We start from the raw sequence: 20,017 nt of genomic DNA, 5'->3' as shown, positions 1-20,017 counted from the left end.
TATAATGAGCTAGGGATCAATCAAACAGGAAGATATAACTTTTGCAAATATAGTGTAGAAGCACCTAAATATATAAAGTAAATACTTATGGGCATAAAGAAATTGATGGTAATACCATAATAGTAGGGGACTTTACCACTTATTGACATCAATGGATAGATTATCTAGACCAAAAAATCAACAGGGACACTGTGGCCTTAAATGACACATTAAATCAGATGGACTTAATATTTTTAGAGCGTTTCACCTGAAAAGCAGAAGAATATACATTCTTTTCAAGTGCACATGGAACATTTTTCAGGACAGACCAAGTTAGGCCAAAAAAAAGTCAATATTTTGAAAAAATTGAAATCAATAACAGCATCTTCTCCAGTCACAATGATATGAAACTAGAAACCAATTACAAGAAAACTGAAAAACACACAAACACTTGGAGGCTAAAACAGTGAATGGTTTAACCATAAGATCAAAGAAGATTCAAAAGATATCTTGAGACAAATGAAAATGAAAACAATAACCTAAAATCTGGACACAGACAAAGCAGTTTTAAGAGGGATGTTTATAGAGATACAGGTGTACCTCAAGAACCAAGAAAAATCTCAAATAAAATAAATCTAACTTTACACCTAAAGGAATTAGAAAAAGAACAAAGCCCAAAATGAGAAGAAAGGAAATAATAAAGATCACAGTGAAAATAAATGAAATAGAGTCTACAAAAACAATAGAAAAGATCATTGAAACCATGAGCTTGTTCTCTGGAAAGATAAACAAAACTGATATACCTTTAAGGAAACTCATCATGGAAAAAGAGAGGGTACCCAAGTAAATAAAATCAGAAATGAAAGAGAAGTGACAACTGACACAACATAAATACAAAGGGGTATAGGGAAATACTATAAACAATTATATCCCAAGAATTGGACAAATTGTGTGAAATGGATAAATTCTTAGAAACATATAGCCTTCCAAGTTTCAGTTGGAAGAAACTGAAAATCTGAACAGACCTTTAATTATTAACGAAATCAAATTAGTAATGAAAAAATTCTCAACAAACGAAATCCTGGACCAGATCATTTCATAGTGAATTTTATCGAACGTTTAGAGTAAAATTAATACCAAGCTTTCTCAAACTACTCCAAAAAATTGGAGAGGAGAAAAGGCTCCTAAATCAATTTTATGAGGCTAGTGTTGCTCTGAATGCAAAACCAGACAAATACAGAAAGAAAATTATAGGCCTATATCCTTGGTTAACAGAGATGCAAAAATTCTTAAAGAAAATATCAGCATTACTAGAAGGAAAGAGGGAGAAAAGGAGGTAGATAAGGGTACAGGGAGCCAAATATATGGTGATGGAAGAAAACTTAACTAGGTGGTGAACACATAATGTAATATACATATAACATTATTGAACTATACACTTAAAACCTATATAATTTTATTAACTAATGTCACCCCAATAAATATAAAAGAGAAAATATTATCAAACAGAATTCAGCAATACTCTAAGAAGATCATACACCATGATCAAGTAGGACTTTTTCCCAGGATACAAGGATGTTTCAATACCCACAAATCAATTAATGTGATACATCGCAAACAAACGAAATGAATAAAAATCATATGGTCATATCAGTAGATGAAGAAAAAGAACTTGACAAAAATCCAACATCCATTGATGGTAAAAACTCTCAGCAAAGTAGGAATAGAGGGAACATACCTCGACATAATAAAACCCATAGATGACAAACCCACAACTAACATACTCAGTGGTGAAAAGCTGAAAAATCATGAACAAGACAAGGATGTCCATTTTTACCACTTTTATTCAACATTGTATTGGAAGTCCTAGTCACGACAATCAGATGAAATAAAGAAAAGTCATCCAAATTGGAAAGGAAAAAGAACTCATTATTTTCAGATAGCATTATACTATTTAGAGAGAACCCTAAAGAATCTACTAAAAAAAAAAAAAAAAAGAACTTAGAATAAATTATAAGTAAAGTGCTAAGATGCAAAATTAATATTGAGAAATTAGTTGCATTTCTATACACCTATAATGAATTCTCAGAAAGAAATTAAGAAAACAACCTCATTTACCACTGCATTAAAAAAAAAAAAAAAAAAACAAAAAACATAGGAGTAAACTTAACCAAGGAGGTAAAAGACCCATACTTAGGAAATAAGACATCGAAGGAAAAAATTGAAGATACAAATAAATGGAAGCGCATACCATGGTCATAGATAGGGAGAATTATCATTTTTAATATGGCCATACTACCCGAAGCAATCTATAGATTCAATGCAATACCTATTAAAATGCCAATGGCATTTTCAAAGAAGCAGAATAATCTTAAAATTTATATGGAACCATAAAAGACTTCAAATATACAAAGCAATCTTAAGAACAAAGTTGGAGGTATCACACTACCTGATATGAAACTATACTACAATGCTATAGTAATCAAAACAGCATGGTACTGGCTTAAAAACAGGCATGTAGATTAATGGAACAGAATAGAGACCTCAGAAATAAATCCATATGTATATGGTCAATCTATGACAAAAGATGCATAAATATACAATGGAGTAAAGACAGTCTCTTCAATAAATGGTGTTGGAAAAACTGGACAGACTCATATAAAGGAGAGAAACCAGATCACTTTCTTATACTATATACAAGAAAAATATATCTACAGCCATGCTACTCTGAACAAGCTTGATCACACCTGATCTTGGAAGCTAAGTAGGGTCAGGCCTGGTTAGTACTTGTATGGGAGACCACCTAGGAAGACCAAGTGCTGAAGGTGAAAAAAATAAAAAAATAAGGGACTGTAAACTGACAAAGTCCTTGCAATTGACAAAACAAAAAGACAATCTACTGAATGGGAGAAAATATTTGCCAATGATACATCTGATAAGGGGTTAATATCCGAAATACATAAAGAACTCATACAACTTAACACCCTCCCCAAACAAAAAAATAAAATAAAAACCAAATATCCCATTAAAAAATTGGCAGTGGACCTAAAAGACATTTCTCAAAAGAAGACATACAGAAGGCTAACAGACATGTTAAAAGATGCTCAACATCACTAATTGTCAATGGAAAGCAATTAAAAATACAATGAGATATCACCTCACGGCTGTGAGAATGACTGTTATTAATCAACAAAAACAAGTGTTGGCAAGGATGCAGAGAACAAGGAACCATCGTGCACTGTTGGCATGGTTGTAAATTGGTACAGCCACTATGGAAAACAGTATGAAGCTTCCTTAAATAATTAAGAATATAACTACCATATGACCCAGCAATTCCACTTCTGGGTATTTATTGGAAGAAATCTGAAACACTAATTTCAAAAGATACATGAACGCTTTAGTTCATTGCAGCATTATTTATAATACCTAAGATAGGGAAGCAACCTAAGTGTCCCTCAAAAAATGAATAGTGTGTATGTATGTGTGTATATGTGTGTGTATATGTATGTGTATATGTGTGTGTATATGTATGTGTATATACATATACACACACACACACACACACACACACACACATATACACAATAGAATATTACTTGGCCATACAAAAAAAAATGAAATCTCACCATACACAAAAATATGGTTGGACCTAGAGAGTATTATGCTAAGTGGAATAAGTCATATATAGAAAGACAAATATCTTACAATTTCACTTATCTTTGGAATCTAAAAAACAAAATAAATGAACAAACTCATAGTTACAGAGAACAAACTGATCGTTGCCAGATGGGAGGAATGGTGGTGGTATGGATGAAAAAGGTGAAAGGATTAAGAAGTACAAATTGCCAGTTATAAAAACAATCATTAAAAAAATAAAAACCAATCATGGAGTTGTAAAGTACAGTGTAGGGAATATAGTGGATAATGTTGTAATAACTATGTATAGTGTCAGGTACTAGATTTATCTAATGAATCACTTAAGTTTTATAAATATCTAATCATGTCATACACCTGAAACAAATATTGTATGTAAATTGAAAAATAAATGAAATCTGTAAAAAAAGAATATTTTATTAAGTTGTTAAGTATTAAAGATGCCGGCATAGCTAGACTATAAATTAAATTTTTAAAAAACTAGTAGAAATAGAAGTACCAACATCACCACCTTTATGTGCGCACTAAAATTTCACATTTCATTGAGCAAACTTTGGAAGTCAGAGTGTCTGAATTTATATCCTAATTCATCCACTTGTTGTATAATCAGAAGCAAAACATTCTTGATTTTGTGTAATTGATTTTGTGCTTCTGCAAAATGGCATGAATGATATTAAATACTCATGACATCATCTGATAAAAGACACAATGCATGTAGAGCACTTAGCATTGAGTCTGCCACATAAAAACTTTGATAATATAAATTAGTTTTTATTAGCAGTACTAGGAAATTAACTGAGTAAACCATATCATAAATGGAAATAAACCTGTATCTCGAGCAAGAAGCAGAAATGTTAGTAATTGGTACTTTATCCTCTAGACAGTTTTAAAAGTAGTTCTGGATTCTATCAGCATAAAACTTTTCTCGGTTTCCATTGTGAAACTAGTAAGACAAGAGCAGTGTTTCAGTTGGATAAATTCAGGATGCCAGGATAGGAAGAGGGCACATATCATTTGCTATTCTTATTTTTGGTGGAAAAAAAAAATGTGGGTCTCTGCCCCACAAAGCTTTTGAGAGAAAATGATTAGCTTTCCTTTCTGCTCTTATATTCCGCTTGCTCTTCCTCCTAAGACATTCAGGAATGCTCTGGGCCACAGGAGTTAACTGGCATACCCACCACATGCCCTCCCCTCATGACGGATGGCTTGTCTTCCATATTTCCCAATTTAAGGCTTGACAGGCTTCCTTCTAATGGGCTCAGTGGGGAAGCTGTCTAATCTTTCACCTCAGCTATTGCACTTTCGCCAAAAAGAATGTGATCTTTTCCCAACAAAAGAAAATTGAGACAGCAATAGCTTCTCTGACAGGAATATAAAAATGATCACCTGAAGTGAGTAGACCTAGTTTTAAAATCAGGAAAACTGTACACTGCCTGATTACCCAGAATGACCTGAACTTATGTAGATGCTGCGCAGAACCTGATTGAGGTGCAGTGCATATAGCACCCAACATACAACTCTGCAATGCCACCTAGAGTGCACCTTGGAATTCTAGATCAGGTAAGAAAGGATGAAAAAGAGAAGTGACCAAAGAATTTTTGAAAGAAATCCTAAAACCTAATCAAGAGTTATCATTTCCAAGGTAAGCCTTGCTGTCAGTTACTACCAAAGAGTGGTTTTAGGTGATTGATTTCATGATACCTAAAAATATATAATAAAATAAAACTTTGAAAAGGAAGAAATTTACTTTAACCATAGGAGCCAGAGAACACCGATCCATAAAGACAGACTTTCACGGATAAACAGAAACAAGCTGCACCTGCATGACAATTATTGGCCTGAAACAACATGTCTTGCAATGTAAATGGCTGTTTGCTACCTGAATTCGCAGGGCCTCCATTCATGGAAGTTCCTAAATACACTGACTCCTATAGAGATAATGTCCTTAGCAGTCACTGTCAAAGTGACTGAGTCATGGCATGCAGGACATAGTATAAAATTATCTACTTGTTGGACAGCTGCTGGTTCAATACCTTTTGTGTGGAAGACACAGGGGGAAAAACTGGACCATCGTTGTGTTTGCATCACACTTAATCCCCCTTAGGACACTTCCACATTTATTGTCCTACCCTCCCGAATCCTCGCAGTGACCCTGGGAGGTAAATAGTGTATCACCATTATGTTTCTGATAGACTGCCAAGGGCCATTCACCAAGTTAGATGCAGTGCCTGGACTAGAACCTAATGCCCAATATGCTTTTCACCACTGTGCAGTGCTTTCCTGATTCGGTGGGAATGCAAAACCCTTTCACTGGAAAGAGCAGATGCCCGGCAGGAGATGCTGTGCCATGTGTCTGGAAGATGGAGAACTGGACAGTAGCTTATACAAGAGGCCTAAACTGTTCAGTTCTGTGGGAAAGGATAAAATTGAGAATACTACCAAATTATTCTAGTCATAAATGCAGACACATTGAATATATAACACTGTAACAGACATACCTGAGTTCGAATTTTGGCTGTGCCACTTATGAAGCCTAAATCATAGAACCTCTGAGACGCAGTTTCCTTTCCTATAAAGTAGTGGTAACATCTATGTCACAGAGTTATTATGCGGTATAAATTATCTAATTGTGTAAAGTGGCACAGCACAGAGCCTACCATATAATAATTCAGTAAAAGTAACAGTTGTTAACTAAATAAAGAAAAGTATTTTAAGCCTTGCAGTGAAGTCATAATAGCCACGTTGAATATCAGTTGACAAAGCATGTGAAAATATATCTAAGGGTAAATCCATGTACTAGTTAAGAAAGAGGGTTTTGATAATTCAACGTATTTAAGTAAGTTAACCCCAAGGTATTATGAAATCTTCCCTGGAGCTCTTCAAAAATCTGACTTTATCTATAAATGATGAAGGAGAAAAAAGGTGACTGTAACTACTTCGGTCAGAGGATTGGAAGGAGTGCCGCCGCTGCAGTATTTACGTGCACGTGTGCATGCGTACACACTCCCTCCCACCCTCCTTCCCTCTCCCTTTTACTCTGTAATTCCTAGTCCAGAATTGTGGATTCCCTGGAATTAATCCTCTTGTTCTGTGTAAAGATTGACTGTGAAACTCACTCTATGTAAAATGGGAAATGCATCTTAAGAAGAGTGATTTCTGGGTTATGTATTTTGGGGTATTTTAGTCAATGAGTTGCCAATAAAAGAAGCTATTTTACTATGGAAGAGCTTAGTTGAATAGAAATGAGTAAAGGAGACTGTCATCTACATTTTAAAATATAGCTCTTCTTGCATTTTCTGAAATGGTAATACATTTTGATGAAAAACACATACAGACTCTCCAGGCTCCCTAGTTTTCGACCTGACTGATGAGGCCCTTGTCAACTTTGTCTAATAGCAACAGGAATTAAAAGTACCCTAGAAACTTCTGCAGCTATCCCGCTGAATGTGAGAAGAATTCCAAGTTAGCTCTCAACTATTTGTAGTACTGTGGGTCAGATGATGCTGATGTAAATAAGGCACCCAAGTGAATCAAACCAAAGACTACTAACTTGGTTGACTTAAAATAACTTAGGGACTTTTTCATTGGAAATTAAGCACATATTGCTTAAAGGCACAGGGAAGATAAATACAGATATGATACTTGCATTGATGCACGTCGATACCAATTCACAGAGAAGTGATTCCTGGTTTAATTAAATAAATGTTATATTTAATTAACTTTCTGAAGATATTTTAGGGGTGGGAGTTAGGGAAGTGCTGAGGTAAAAATATTTTATAAAGAAATATGCAATATTATTGCCAGTGTTTTGCCCACTATTACCTTTACTCTAAACTTTGAAATCAAAGGTTTCTCACATTCTTAATGGTTACCTACTTCTAACCTACTCCCCAAAATTTATAAATTTAGAAAAACTCCTTCCTCTAATCAGTCAAAATAACACACAGCTAGTGTGTTCCATCTTCATTAGATGCTGGAGGGCGAGGGAAATGGAAGAAAGAGAAGTAGAGTCATGGGAGACTGGAAGACTAGCAATCTAGTCCAGAAGAAATGACCCAACAGAAATAAAACATGTCTTCTTGATTCTGTTCTCACCATCTTTAGGCCATCCTATCTCATATCTTCCTTCCTGAGAAATCCTCAGTGGCTTTCCAGGTAGTAGCCTGTCCTAGTTGGTGCTTTCTGTCCTCCAGGCATGTGATGAGTTTTTTGTGTCTAGCATCCCTTCCCATGCAAAACCTAGATTGCTGTTGAAGATAATGATCCTCTCAATCCCACTGTAGAAAGCCTGAGTCCTTCTCTTCTTTAAGTCTCATCCCAAATACCTTCTACTTGGAGAGCCTTTTACTGATGAGTCTTTCTAAAATCTTCCCTCTCATTAGTCTCTCTCCTAATACCCAATTTTTATGCTTGCCTGTGTTACTGAAATTTTTAAACTTATAATTGTCTTTTTTTCTTATCTTTTCTATTTTATTTCCACTATGCTGTAAGTTTTAAGAAAGTAGAACCTATAACTGTCCTGGGCACCTTGGTATCCTTAACATCTTATATGGTACCTAGTAAATTGTTACTCAATAAATAGTAATCGAACATGTTTAATTTTTTTCTACTTAATTTTATGTTTTCCTTTTTTCTTATCCCCATACATTAACCAATAGTGAGTACCTGGCATGACTCTTTCATACATCTTTCACCAGGTTCCTATAAACATCTATACATACAGGTTGTTTTTCTCTATTGCTTTATAAAAACGAAAGCATGCTATATGAACTGAACTTCCTTTCTCTTTTCCTAACATATTATAGACATATTTTAGGTCAACAGATTTAACTTCTATCTTTAACTCTAGATTATGGGTGTGGCACAATTTATTCAACCATAAACTTGTTACCAATCTTTTGTTATCCTTTTTCTTTTCTCACAAACATTATAACAAATACCCTGCAGTATTACCACCATTTTACAATACTACTATTTCTTTCTTCTTTATTCCTTTAAATTTTGTTTTTAAAAATTCTCCTTATTTTGACTTTATTCTAGTGAAATTGAGCATCTTGTCCTACATTTAATCTCCAGTTTGGATCTTCTATTCTCTACTTCCTGTGTGTATTTTTGTCCATTCATCTAGTGGGTTGTCTTTTTCATATCAACTGATACATGCTCTATATATCTAAGAGATATTAACTATTGCTCTGTCATATGTACTACAAATATTTCCCCTCTTTCTCCTTTGCATTTCCACTTTGTTAGTGACAATTCTCTTACAAAAAGTTTTTATTATTTAGAGAGTCAAATATGCTGATCTCATCATGTATGGCTTTATATCATGGCCTGTAATTTGTATGTTAAGTTTCATGTCTACCTGCAATAGTTTTTACACTTTCCCACAAAACTCACTATGCTGTAGCCACTCCGATTTTTATTTTCTAAAAAGCAAATTCGTTCCTTCCTCGAGGTCATTTCACATATTATTCCTTCTCATTAGAAGACTATTCTGCTCACTTTTCACTTGACTACTCTCCACTCATTTTCGATGCCTTGGCATAAATGTCACAAACTCAGAAAGGTTTTCCTGACTCTGCACTCTAAACAGAAGCTTTTGGTCTACTCCTACACGTTATCTACCATTTCTTTCATCACACACATTCCAACCATTGCCTTTAGTTTAACTGTGAGATTCTTTGTTGTATGACTCTTTTCCTCAGCATATTTAAAGGTCAAGGAGGATAGATGTCAAGTGTGTTTGGTTATCTACTTCACCTCTAGGACTTAGTACAGTTCCTGGAACTATCACTCACTATATATTTATTAATAGAAAGAGTGAATATTCTTGGGAAAAACTTCATAAAAGACAGGGAAATCTAAGCTAAGTCTTAATAAGTAGTAGTCAGCTAGGCAGGAGGAAAATGGTCAAATGAGTCAGGCATGAAGGTAGAACTTTTATCGGTATATGGGGGGTGGGGAGGAGTGGACTGGGAGAGAGTGATAAAATGGTAATTCCAATTTCCTTTGAGAGAAATGGAAGACAAATTTGAATAGGTAGCTGTGGGCAGACTGTGAAGGACCATGAGAATAGTAGTCACATAGACACTTTAGTAAACACCATAACACTTTCAAGGGTTCTAATCAAACCTTATGTAACCATGTAAAAGTTGACGAAGCTTGCCGATGACTAAGCTGTGAACACACAGTTTACAAAGTACAGGGTAATTGAAGAACAGGAGTCTGTACATGCCGGGATGCTATGGCTTCCCCCAGCAGTGAGGGAGATGTGTGTGTTCCTCTGTTAGTTTTAGTGTGCCCCAGGTCACCCAGGGTATGATTGTCCATCGTCTTTTCTGTTTCATGTGGTGCTGTTGGAGGCAGTTGCCTGTCCTAGTCAGTGCTGCCTGTCCTCCAGGCACGTGAGAAGTTTTTTTGTCTAGCATCCCTTCCCATGCAAAACCCAGATTTCTGTTCAAGATAATGATCCTCTCAATCCCACAGTGGTAGTCCCTGCACTTTCCTTCAAACATGTGCCTTGGTGGCTTTGAAGCAGTAGAGGGAAATGTTAGACCCAGCAGCCATGTGGGTGAGGAAGGTTTATTGATTTCCAAGTTCTTTCTGAAATTCAAGTTCATTGGAAGGGCTAATATGTATCAGACATGTCCTCACTCAAGTCTTTTGTCTGACCTTCAGAAAAAAGCTTTGGAATGTGCAGGGCATGGGTGGAGTTGGTGGGAAGGGAGTGATTTGAAACAGTCAGCATTTGTCACTTCTATGTAAACCACACTGTGAGCTGAAATTAGTTAATACCATATGCAGCAATGCCTACCTGTTTTCTTGCAGCTGTAGCATTTAAACGTATTCTTGTGGCTGGTTGCATCCTACTTTCTTCTGACCCATGTTGTACTGAAGCACTAAAATAGAAAAAAAATAATAAATTTTATTTTATTTTTGGAGATGGTCGGAAAACTGTGCTAATCTTAATTCACAAACACTCCGGGAGGCTAGAATTCCAATTTTCTTTTCACAGTATTAATAAAACTGGGTACTGGAAAAGTAAAATCTTTCCCCATAAATCTGAAATCATTTTCAAGGCTAGCCTAGAATTATAATAACTTCCACATCTATTAAAACACAGTGCAGAACTCTGGTCTAATGAGATCATTTTACACAGCTCTTTTTCCTAGGTGGGGTGGAGACAGAAATTTAAAATTGTTAACTTTTAATTTAATCTATGATAAAACCTGAAAGACTGTTCAAAGACTCTAGAGAAAAAATTCAATAAATGGATCTTGCCAATAGTTTTTCAAAAAGATTATTGTAAGACAGGATATCCGGGTAGCAGAATGATATATATATATCTCCATCCCATTATGATCCTTTATATATGCCTCCTGATCTGAAATATATATCGCATGTTCCATTTTTTATATTGGTATGTTTTATCCTTCATTATTTCTTAAGATTTGCAATCTCTTACATTTTTTTTTCCTTATAGCTTAAAAGCTGGGTTTTCACAGTCATCAGTACATAGTGAAACCCTAGCTTCATCCTTGATGTGACAGAGTCATGGTTGATGTGCCTGTAGACTAACAATCGATATTGAAGAAATAAAACCAGCAATAAAAATTCCCTGGAAACCAGAGTCTCACCCTACAAAGCTAACTTTGGAAACAACATAAATATAATAAGATTACAGTGAAAGAACAGCTCATCCAAGTATACAAAATAGTTTCATAAAAATGACAATTTGAATGATAAAAAGAACATCTGATGGCATGGTTATTGCCTTGGTGAACTCGTCAGTGAAAATATAAGGTCCCACCATCATCTGCCAAACCTTCATTGTATGTGACAGGAATTAGGACTTTAAGCATCATTTCTCACACAGTATTGCAAAAGAATAAATCAAGAGCAATTTTATCTTTTAATCATAATATCAGATTGCTGTTTCCAGCCCCAAAGAATAACCAAAGGATGCCAAACACTTTCCATTGGAAAGTGAAACCTCTTTGGAAAAATTCATTAATGTTCAAAAATTTACCTTTCAAAATGTATAGTAATTTAGAACTCGAGTTGTGAATCATCTTGCTAAGTAAATATGGGCTTTATACTCCATACTTTGTCTATACTAAGGTTATGACTAGGTACAATCAAACAGTGGCAAACAGATAAGTATAGGCTCCAGTGCAAAACTTAATGGCTTAATGTGCTCCTCAGATCCCCATCTGCATAATAAAAGCTTTTTTTTTATTGGTAATAAGATATTTCATTTCATAAAGCATGTAATTTTATTCTGTAAACAAATTTACAAAGTTAATTTTAAAGTAAAGCACTCCAATGTAGAATACAAAGACTGTGTTCTAGTTAGACACTTGCATTTAGACGTTTTTGCCAGCAAGGGCTATTTTATATTATACTTTGAAGTTAGGAACTTGGCAATAAGTTTTGTCACTCTTTGCACCTACCCCAACAGGCAAAGATCCTGACCCCACTGTCCTGACCTCCATTAATCTGAGAGTGGACAGGGACACACTCACTATGCTCTCTGAGAGCCACCTTCAAGGATAAATCATGAGCTGGGAGAGGGTTGCACAGAAGAGGTAGAAAGGGGGATGAACTAGGAAGAATAATAGAGAGGAACATAGGGTTGATGACAGAAGGTCAGAGGAGCTGATAAGAAATGAGGCCTGTCAAAAAGCAGTTCTCTGTAATATATATATAGCCTAATGTGTCTCTTAAACATGTTTATCCCATGGTGCTTCTGAACTGGACCTAAATTAGTTCCTATTTGAAGATATGATGCTCTTTCACAGATACATTGCCAAGGACTGTCAAAATAAATTGTTTTGAATATACATCAGAACAATTTCCTTTCTTGTCATGATAGTTTAAAATAACTCAGCAAATTTAAGGATAGTTAAAATTTTAAATATTTTACTTTTATGCAAAGCAGCAAATGCATTTATTATTCTTTTTATATGACGAGGCACTGAGATATATCTTTTGCACTTACTATGCATTTTCCACAATGAATTATCTGAGACCAAAAAATTGGTTTTAAGGTACAATGTGAAAAATTAGTTAATAACTACCCTAACACTATGCCTACCTAAGTAATCACAAGAACATTCATAGAGCTGACATAGAGGATTCTTGATAAATCTGAGCCAAAGCAAACCATGCGAAAGAATAGAGACCATCAGATTTTGCCACAGATTTGAGAGAGGAAGAAAATTAAAAATCAGTTGTCATCTGTCCTTTAAGATAACACTACCCGTACTCATGTCCTAGAAATACTGCCATAGCCATTTGGCTGAAAAGTGGCTTTTATGAAAGAGGTTAAAACCCTTGTAACGGTTTTGTCCTTGCCAGTAGAATCATAGCTTCTGAATTATTTAGGTGAAAATGCCAGCAAAAATCAAAAGCCTTCATATTGTCATTAAGGTGTGTTCTTATGTGTTTTCCCCATGTGTAATAGACCTGAAGTTACACTTCATTCCACTTGACCCTGAGGGGGATGTGAATATCACTCATCCTTCAGTAAAATGGAGATAGGGTAACATGGCGAAACTTTGATAAGTGAAATAATCTATTATAGTGTTCATATAAATTATGTGTAATTGACAATGATTTTTTACTACATACATTGAATTATTGAAATAGGAGATATAAAAATGGAAATAAACACCTAGGATATTTCATCTACTCTTCTTTGCTTATGTCCTTACCTCAAATCAAAATACATATGCCACCACCAAAGGTAAATATTCACCTGTGTCCGGTCACACCCAGTAACCCTTACATGCCCTGGCTCATTTGATACCCATCATCAGTCCTACTGAAGTTTGCCATTGACTTGGTCTCTTTGTGCCTCTGGGTCCAATATAATGAATTGGCTATATTAGCTTAATTTTACCTACAATACAGTTAACTTTTGCATGAGGACTTATACTAATTTATATGTATTTTGTTCTTTTAGCTCCCCTCCTTTATTAACTTTTACCTGTTTGTTTTTTAAGTTGTTCTCATTATATGCTGGACAAAGAAAGGTAACAGAGTGAAAGTAAATTGTAGTTCACTTGTTCATTTTTTAGCACTCTGAGAAAAAAACAGATACTGTTTTAATTATTTAAAATGTATGATTTAGTTTAGCATGGAGTGTAAAGGGAATGCAAAATTCTTAAATCATTAATTATATGAATTGCTTATGGATTTCTATGATTAATTACTTTTTTCACATTGTCGTAAATGGTTAAGAGTTAACTATTTCTTTTATATATAAAATTTTAACCAAATTATATAAAAGGCAATTAGTTTTTTTAACCCCTTCCATTAGTATCTACATTCAAATTAATATGAAATTTCCTCAGATTTTTCAGTGATCATCACAACAAACTATTAATGACAGTAGGTGAAGCCAGATTTATAATTCGCAAATATATTTAAATTTCTCTAGACTTTTATTGCATACCTGGGAGAGATGTCCCAGTAACACTTTAGTGTATAAATACATCTGTGTTGGCACCAAAGTTAAAAAAACATCACTTGGCCTTCAGAAGCATAAAAAGAAAAAATTATAAAATAATCATTTAGATTTAGAAGAAATTACATATTTCAAACAGACCTATAAGAATGTCTATGGTAGTTATTAATTTTAATGTGAATCAGGGAAAAAAAGGATAAAATGTTACTTCACTGGGATTTGGGGTTGTTTTGGGGGGGTTAGTAAAAAAACACAATATTTAGAATCTTTATTTACATATGGATTACAGAAATAATTTTAGGTCTGTGACTTAAGCAGTGTTTTGGCTGGAATTGCAAAATAAGACAAGTATTTTCCTTAAATAGGTGGTGTTTATCAAATGTTTATATGGCAAAATAGAAGCATCTGAGGCTCTGCTTTGGTCTTTGCATTCTTATGCTAGTTTTAACATTAAAATGCTGTCAGTGTGCTCTGAAAACATATCAGAAATATTTAAGCAAAGTAAAAATAAGATTAAATTCTTAAAAAAGATACTGTATTTATACCAGTATCAGAAAAAATTTACATATATATATTTGTACATTTGAACAATTAAACCTTACATTCTATTAAAACTCTCAAGTCTTACTGTCACGAACTGTATGAACAGGATTTTATCTTCATTCTTTCCATTCTCTTCTGACGAAGTTAGATAATTATAAAAATATGTTTAAAATGAAAGCATTCCATCAGGTTGGGGGAGGAACATTTCGCTAACATTTATATAAAATCCCTTTCAGCTCTTGTGACATGATGGTAAAAGAATACTCCTCAAAACAATCAAGTAGAAAGCTGTCATTTAGTGAAAGTTAGCAGCTGAGCTAATTGGAAGACTTTAGCAAAGATGACTGTATTTGAAAGAGAAAGTGCCACCTTTGGTTTGTCGGGTAGGGGAGTAGTGATAGAGTTCCTGCAGTAGGTTCTATTCTTCTTGAGAGGAAATTAATTTCCTGTAATCAAATGCGGATTATAGTCTTTGTCTCCTTCTACCTTGGCCATAGAAGCAACTCCAAGGCTTTGTATTCAGCAACATTACATGGGCTTTTGTAAAACAAGCAGTGCCATATTCAGCATAAAAAGGTTTTACCTGCTGCATTTTATAGCTCCAGAACACAGCATATAGCTAGCTGCTTTGAGACTGAAAGCTATTACTTTGTGGTGATACTCCTAAGGCCTTATTTGGGGAAGGAAAGGAGAGTGTAGTCAGAAGTAGTCTTGGTGATGTTTGAAAATGTAATTATAAAGTAGTATAGAAGGCTATGGTTGGGAAACAATTCCCAATAACTAATAGGAACTTTTGTAGAAATATTTAAAAATAATTAATAGCAGTGAAATAAAAGCACAGTTTTAGTCTTCTCGAATTGCTCAAATTTTGATGTGTGTATACACATAACTCACACCACATATATACACATATATATATATCGGATATATATGCAATCTGGTGATTATTTAAATTCATTATGCATAATTTACAGAGAATATGTTTTGAAAATTATAACATTTTTAGTCCATTACATCTGAAAAGTCATCTTTTTTTGTAAGACAAGGGAAGAGGTTCAGAGAACGGAAAACACAATCCATACAGAAAAATGACCTAGGGTCAGAGATGGGATAGAATCTTCTCTCTCCATATTTCCTATTTTTTAAAATTCTTTCAAAAAAAAATTTTTAAGTGTCTTATGTAGAGGAAAAGAGTCACCCCTTCACCTCCACTAATCTATATGCTAAATACCAGGATGTTTTCTCCTCATCTATGGTCAATTTCAGTGCCTAATGAGGCTGTGAAGATATTGATGCACCCTACAATCCATTCCTTATTCCCAAGGAAGATCTTTTATATTCTTTATACTTCGGAAAGACTGAATGAGGGTTTTACAGTTCAATAAAAGTGACCTAGCCAGTCCTTTATTTGTTATCATCTACTAGGTACTGAAGTTTGACCCAAAACCAATCTAGATCATCTATAAAACATAAAAATATTTTCTTATTCTCCCAAATTTAGTCTTGGTGATCACTCAATCCCTACCAATGGATGAATAATATGCACGTGTACTTTTGTAAACAAATAAACCTCCAACAGAAAAGGAATTAGTTCTGTTTTAGTTTGTAAAGATGTGACTAAAATCACACTTTTATGAGCAATTAGACTATTCAAAATGACTGTGTTATATTATTGTTCAATACTGTATTCATTACTGCATGAGGCAATCTGATTGCTTACATAATCCCGAATCTAGCTATCCTGCTTCAGAGTCTAGAGTTAGCCCTAACCACTCTGTATCAATATCTTAAACTGATATCTTCTAATATTATAAGGTAGGGTCCTTATGATTTTATTTTCCATGTTGGATTTATGGTTTTCACCTAACACGTCAACACGGCCCATTGTTTGAGCCTGCACTAACAAGATCTTAACAAAATTGATCTTTGAGAAAGAAAACGTGGCAACAAACTTCTTCCCCAAGTACTTGAATTCACGGTTCCTAGTTTTTAGGGACTGTGAGGCACAGGGATGGCCACATTTAACAGCACTATACATTTCCTGAAGCAGTAGGTGCTATTCCATTAGACACGGAAAAAGATGGTAAATGATAATATAGGTCTCAAGCATTCAGTGGACTCAGTAATCACTTCATTTTTATCTTCTCATTCTCTTTCTTACAGCCAACCCAACCCGAGCAGGCGGGAGAGAGCCATACCCAGGCTCAGCGGAAGTGATTCGAGAGTCCAGCAGCACCACGGGCATGGTGGTGGGGATTGTAGCCGCTGCCGCCCTGTGCATCCTCATCCTCCTCTATGCCATGTACAAGTACAGAAACCGGGATGAAGGCTCATACCATGTGGACGAGAGTCGAAACTACATCAGTAACTCAGCGCAGTCCAATGGGGCCGTTGTAAAGGAAAAACAGCCCAGCAGTGCGAAAAGCGCCAACAAAAATAAGAAAAACAAGGATAAAGAGTATTACGTCTGATCCCAAGATCTTAAAAAGACCCTTGTATAGAAATAGTCTTCATTTTATCTGAGACATAATATAAACTTATTTACTTTCCTTTTTACGAAGCACATACAAAAGAAGACAGGGAATGCAATCAGGAAGGAAAGACTGTTTTTAAAAAATAAAAACAAGTATCTCATGCTCTTGTTTCTCCAAAAACGAAAAAAAGAAAAAAAAAAAAAAAAAACAGGGGCCAATAAATTCCCTAACATCCACAGTGTTTTCATTTACTCTGCCTGTCTTTATGTTGCTGGAACATTTCTAAAAGACAGTGATGACTGCACGCATTCATAAAGCAAAGGAGTATTACAACATCAAGGCACAACACAAAAACAACACAAAACACAACACACACAAAAAAGAAGCTACCTATGATCCTGGATTTAGCCAAAGTGCTAGCGCTTTCCTGAGAAGTCAGTTAGTCCAATTGCCAGAGAAGACTGTGTCATGTTGAGTGACTCGACCTGCAAACCTTTAAGAGTTTGCCGCCTGGCGCTACTGGAGCAGTGGTTGGAACTTGCATTTGAAACAAAGTGCTGGCTTTTTTGAAGACTTGTGTAGGAACACATTCAAAAAGCCCCTTTCTGGTTGTGAGGGAAAAAAAAAAAGTTATGGAGGCCTTATTTTCAACAATGTGAAATATAAGGCACATTTTCACACTAAAATTTCAAAACAAAAATATGAGGGCATAGATGCAATCATTGGGAAATTTTCATGCACGCTTACTATGTTATTACATATGTTTATATAAAATCCATCTCTGTGTGCTTTCTGGACTGTGGTAAGTGACGTTTTATAGCCTGTTGTATAGAAAATGCAAAATATATCTCTGCTCTTCAGCCATTTTTGGTAAATTCAATGTTATAAGTGTTGCTAAGTATAGGGAGTTTTATGACATCGGAGCAACAATTAAACAATTATTTCAGGGTTGTTTTTTTTTTTTGCCACCATTATAAATTGCCACAATTACTTTTTTAAATAAAATTACGATGTAGTGTTTATTCTAAGAAAGATATGTATGAATGTATATAAAAAGATTCAGCTACTTTTTTTTTCTTACATGTACAGCCTTCATTCTGTTGCAATTAATTTTTAGTATTTGTATGAAAGGTGTGAATTAGAAAGTAAAATATATACATATGTATCTTATAACCTTTTTTCTCCCCCAAATACATTTCCCGCATACATTCATTATTTACAATCACAAATACACACACACATCCACATACACGCACACACATGAATCCAGAGGAATCCATCAGATATGATGGAAGACCCAAACATACGTATAATAGCAAATATTTACTGACAAATTGAAAGGGAGGAAGGAGGATAGTTGTGCCAAGGTATTGATGACAAATGGGGTGATTTGCTTCATTGAGATCATGCTCCCAAGAAACCCCGAGAGGATTTTAGTCTCCAATGAAATGGAAACTTTTCTTATCAAATAGAATATCAATGGTATCTCACTGCATGAATCTGAATCGTTATGTGGGGAGGTTAGAAAAGCAAAATTGGTTGATCTATACCTTAACCCTGGCTGCTGCAATTGAAAATTTCATTTCCAATAAAATATATATTTTTTCTTGGAACCTGATGTGCATGATAAACATTTTGGAAAGTAAACACTTTCTCAACTAAGAAAGTATTTTCAGTAATTTTTGACTCTGTATTACTCTTCTTTTAAAATCATTCTCTGTTGATTATTGACTATTTTAACTTTTCTGGTTTTAGATATATATCATTAAATATAGTTTTAATTTAACACATTAAGTAGTAGGAAAGTATAAATCACACACTTGTTTTTGCATATTGTTTCAATGATGTTTATAGCAATAAATTATCAGTATGAGAAGGTAATGCAAAAGGAAATGCATTATTAGATTAGAAGACGTTGTCTCAGTGAAAATTGGTCGCATTACTTTAACATCTCCTAAAATGATATTAGATTTCATAGAAGAGAATACCTTTACAATTAGCTTTAATCAGCAAAGGCAAAAAAAAAGAAAAAAGAAAATGAAAAACATCTTTTGTAACACTTTAGTTGATGAAAAAAGCCAACAAGTGGCCTGGATTTCAGACATACAACACCTTAGAATCATGTACAATTTATAGCAAATCACCACTATCTGGTTGCCAAGTAATTGTTGCATATGAAAAGTCTTAAAAGCTTTTCATGACCCAGAAAGTAGAAGTGTAAAACTAAAATTTTACATCCATTATTTGTAGTTTAGATTTTTTTTTAATTTGCTAGGTTAAAAAAAATTATGTCTTTTTTTCCCCCCTCTCATTCAGTCTTACTCAGGGAAAGCCAGTGAAATAAGAAGGTAAATATAAAACCACTAATTTACATCTTGGGGTTTTAAAAAGAAACAGTTGCTTTTCCATTTGATCTACTGAACTTGAACTAGTTTCCATCTGGAAAGATTCTAAAATATGACAGAAAATAAATAATGGTATTCTTAAGCAGTATATCTATGAAGTGTGTTGTTGTTTGGGATTGATTTCAATGTTTCTTTCCAACATAAATTTTAAAATTTCATGCAATGCTATATAATATTGTCAGTAAAAAATATCCCTAATGTTTTTGGCCTACACGAAATCTAGCAAATTTTTTTTCGTCTTTCTTTGAAATGGAGAAAGAAAAGAGAGAAGCATGAGCTAGGGTGAGAAAAAGATGTGAATAAAATCCCAAGTATCTTCATACCAAAAGTATCAGGGTTCCACGCATAGTTTGCAGTTAATAGAGAATTTCACACTACCTGGCATAAATTTGATTACATCTCTAGACTATAACTTTTTTGATCGAGTCTGCTTTTTTATTCATGTAATGTGTTGCCTTTAAAAAAAAACAGACAAACAAATTACAATAATG

At 34.4% G+C, this 20,017-nt stretch overlaps 1 protein-coding gene and 1 pseudogene across 36 annotated transcripts in view; both read left to right on the top strand.

Annotated features, from left to right (window-relative positions):
- The window catches only part of NRXN1 (neurexin 1), a 1,005,516-nt gene extending 986,380 nt beyond the window's left edge, over positions 1-19,136 (top strand). For 35 of the 36 annotated variants that reach the window (XM_036224890.1, XM_036224889.1, XM_036224888.1 and 32 more), the window contains one exon: positions 16,811-19,136. In XM_036224890.1, the coding sequence (XP_036080783.1) occupies positions 16,811-17,118 (308 nt within the window). In that variant the 3' untranslated portion in view covers positions 17,119-19,136. The remainder of the gene's footprint in view (positions 1-16,810) is intronic. The other variant, XM_036224868.1, reaches the window with a different exon arrangement.
- On the top strand, positions 2,689-2,807 carry LOC118605737 (annotated as a pseudogene).
- Positions 19,137-20,017: the final 881 nt, after the last annotated feature.

This window comes from Rousettus aegyptiacus, unplaced genomic scaffold (assembly GCF_014176215.1).
Source record: "Rousettus aegyptiacus isolate mRouAeg1 unplaced genomic scaffold, mRouAeg1.p scaffold_m13_p_7, whole genome shotgun sequence".
NCBI classification, from domain to species: Eukaryota; Metazoa; Chordata; class Mammalia; order Chiroptera; family Pteropodidae; genus Rousettus; species Rousettus aegyptiacus.
This window is presented reverse-complemented; position numbering and strand designations above follow the sequence as displayed.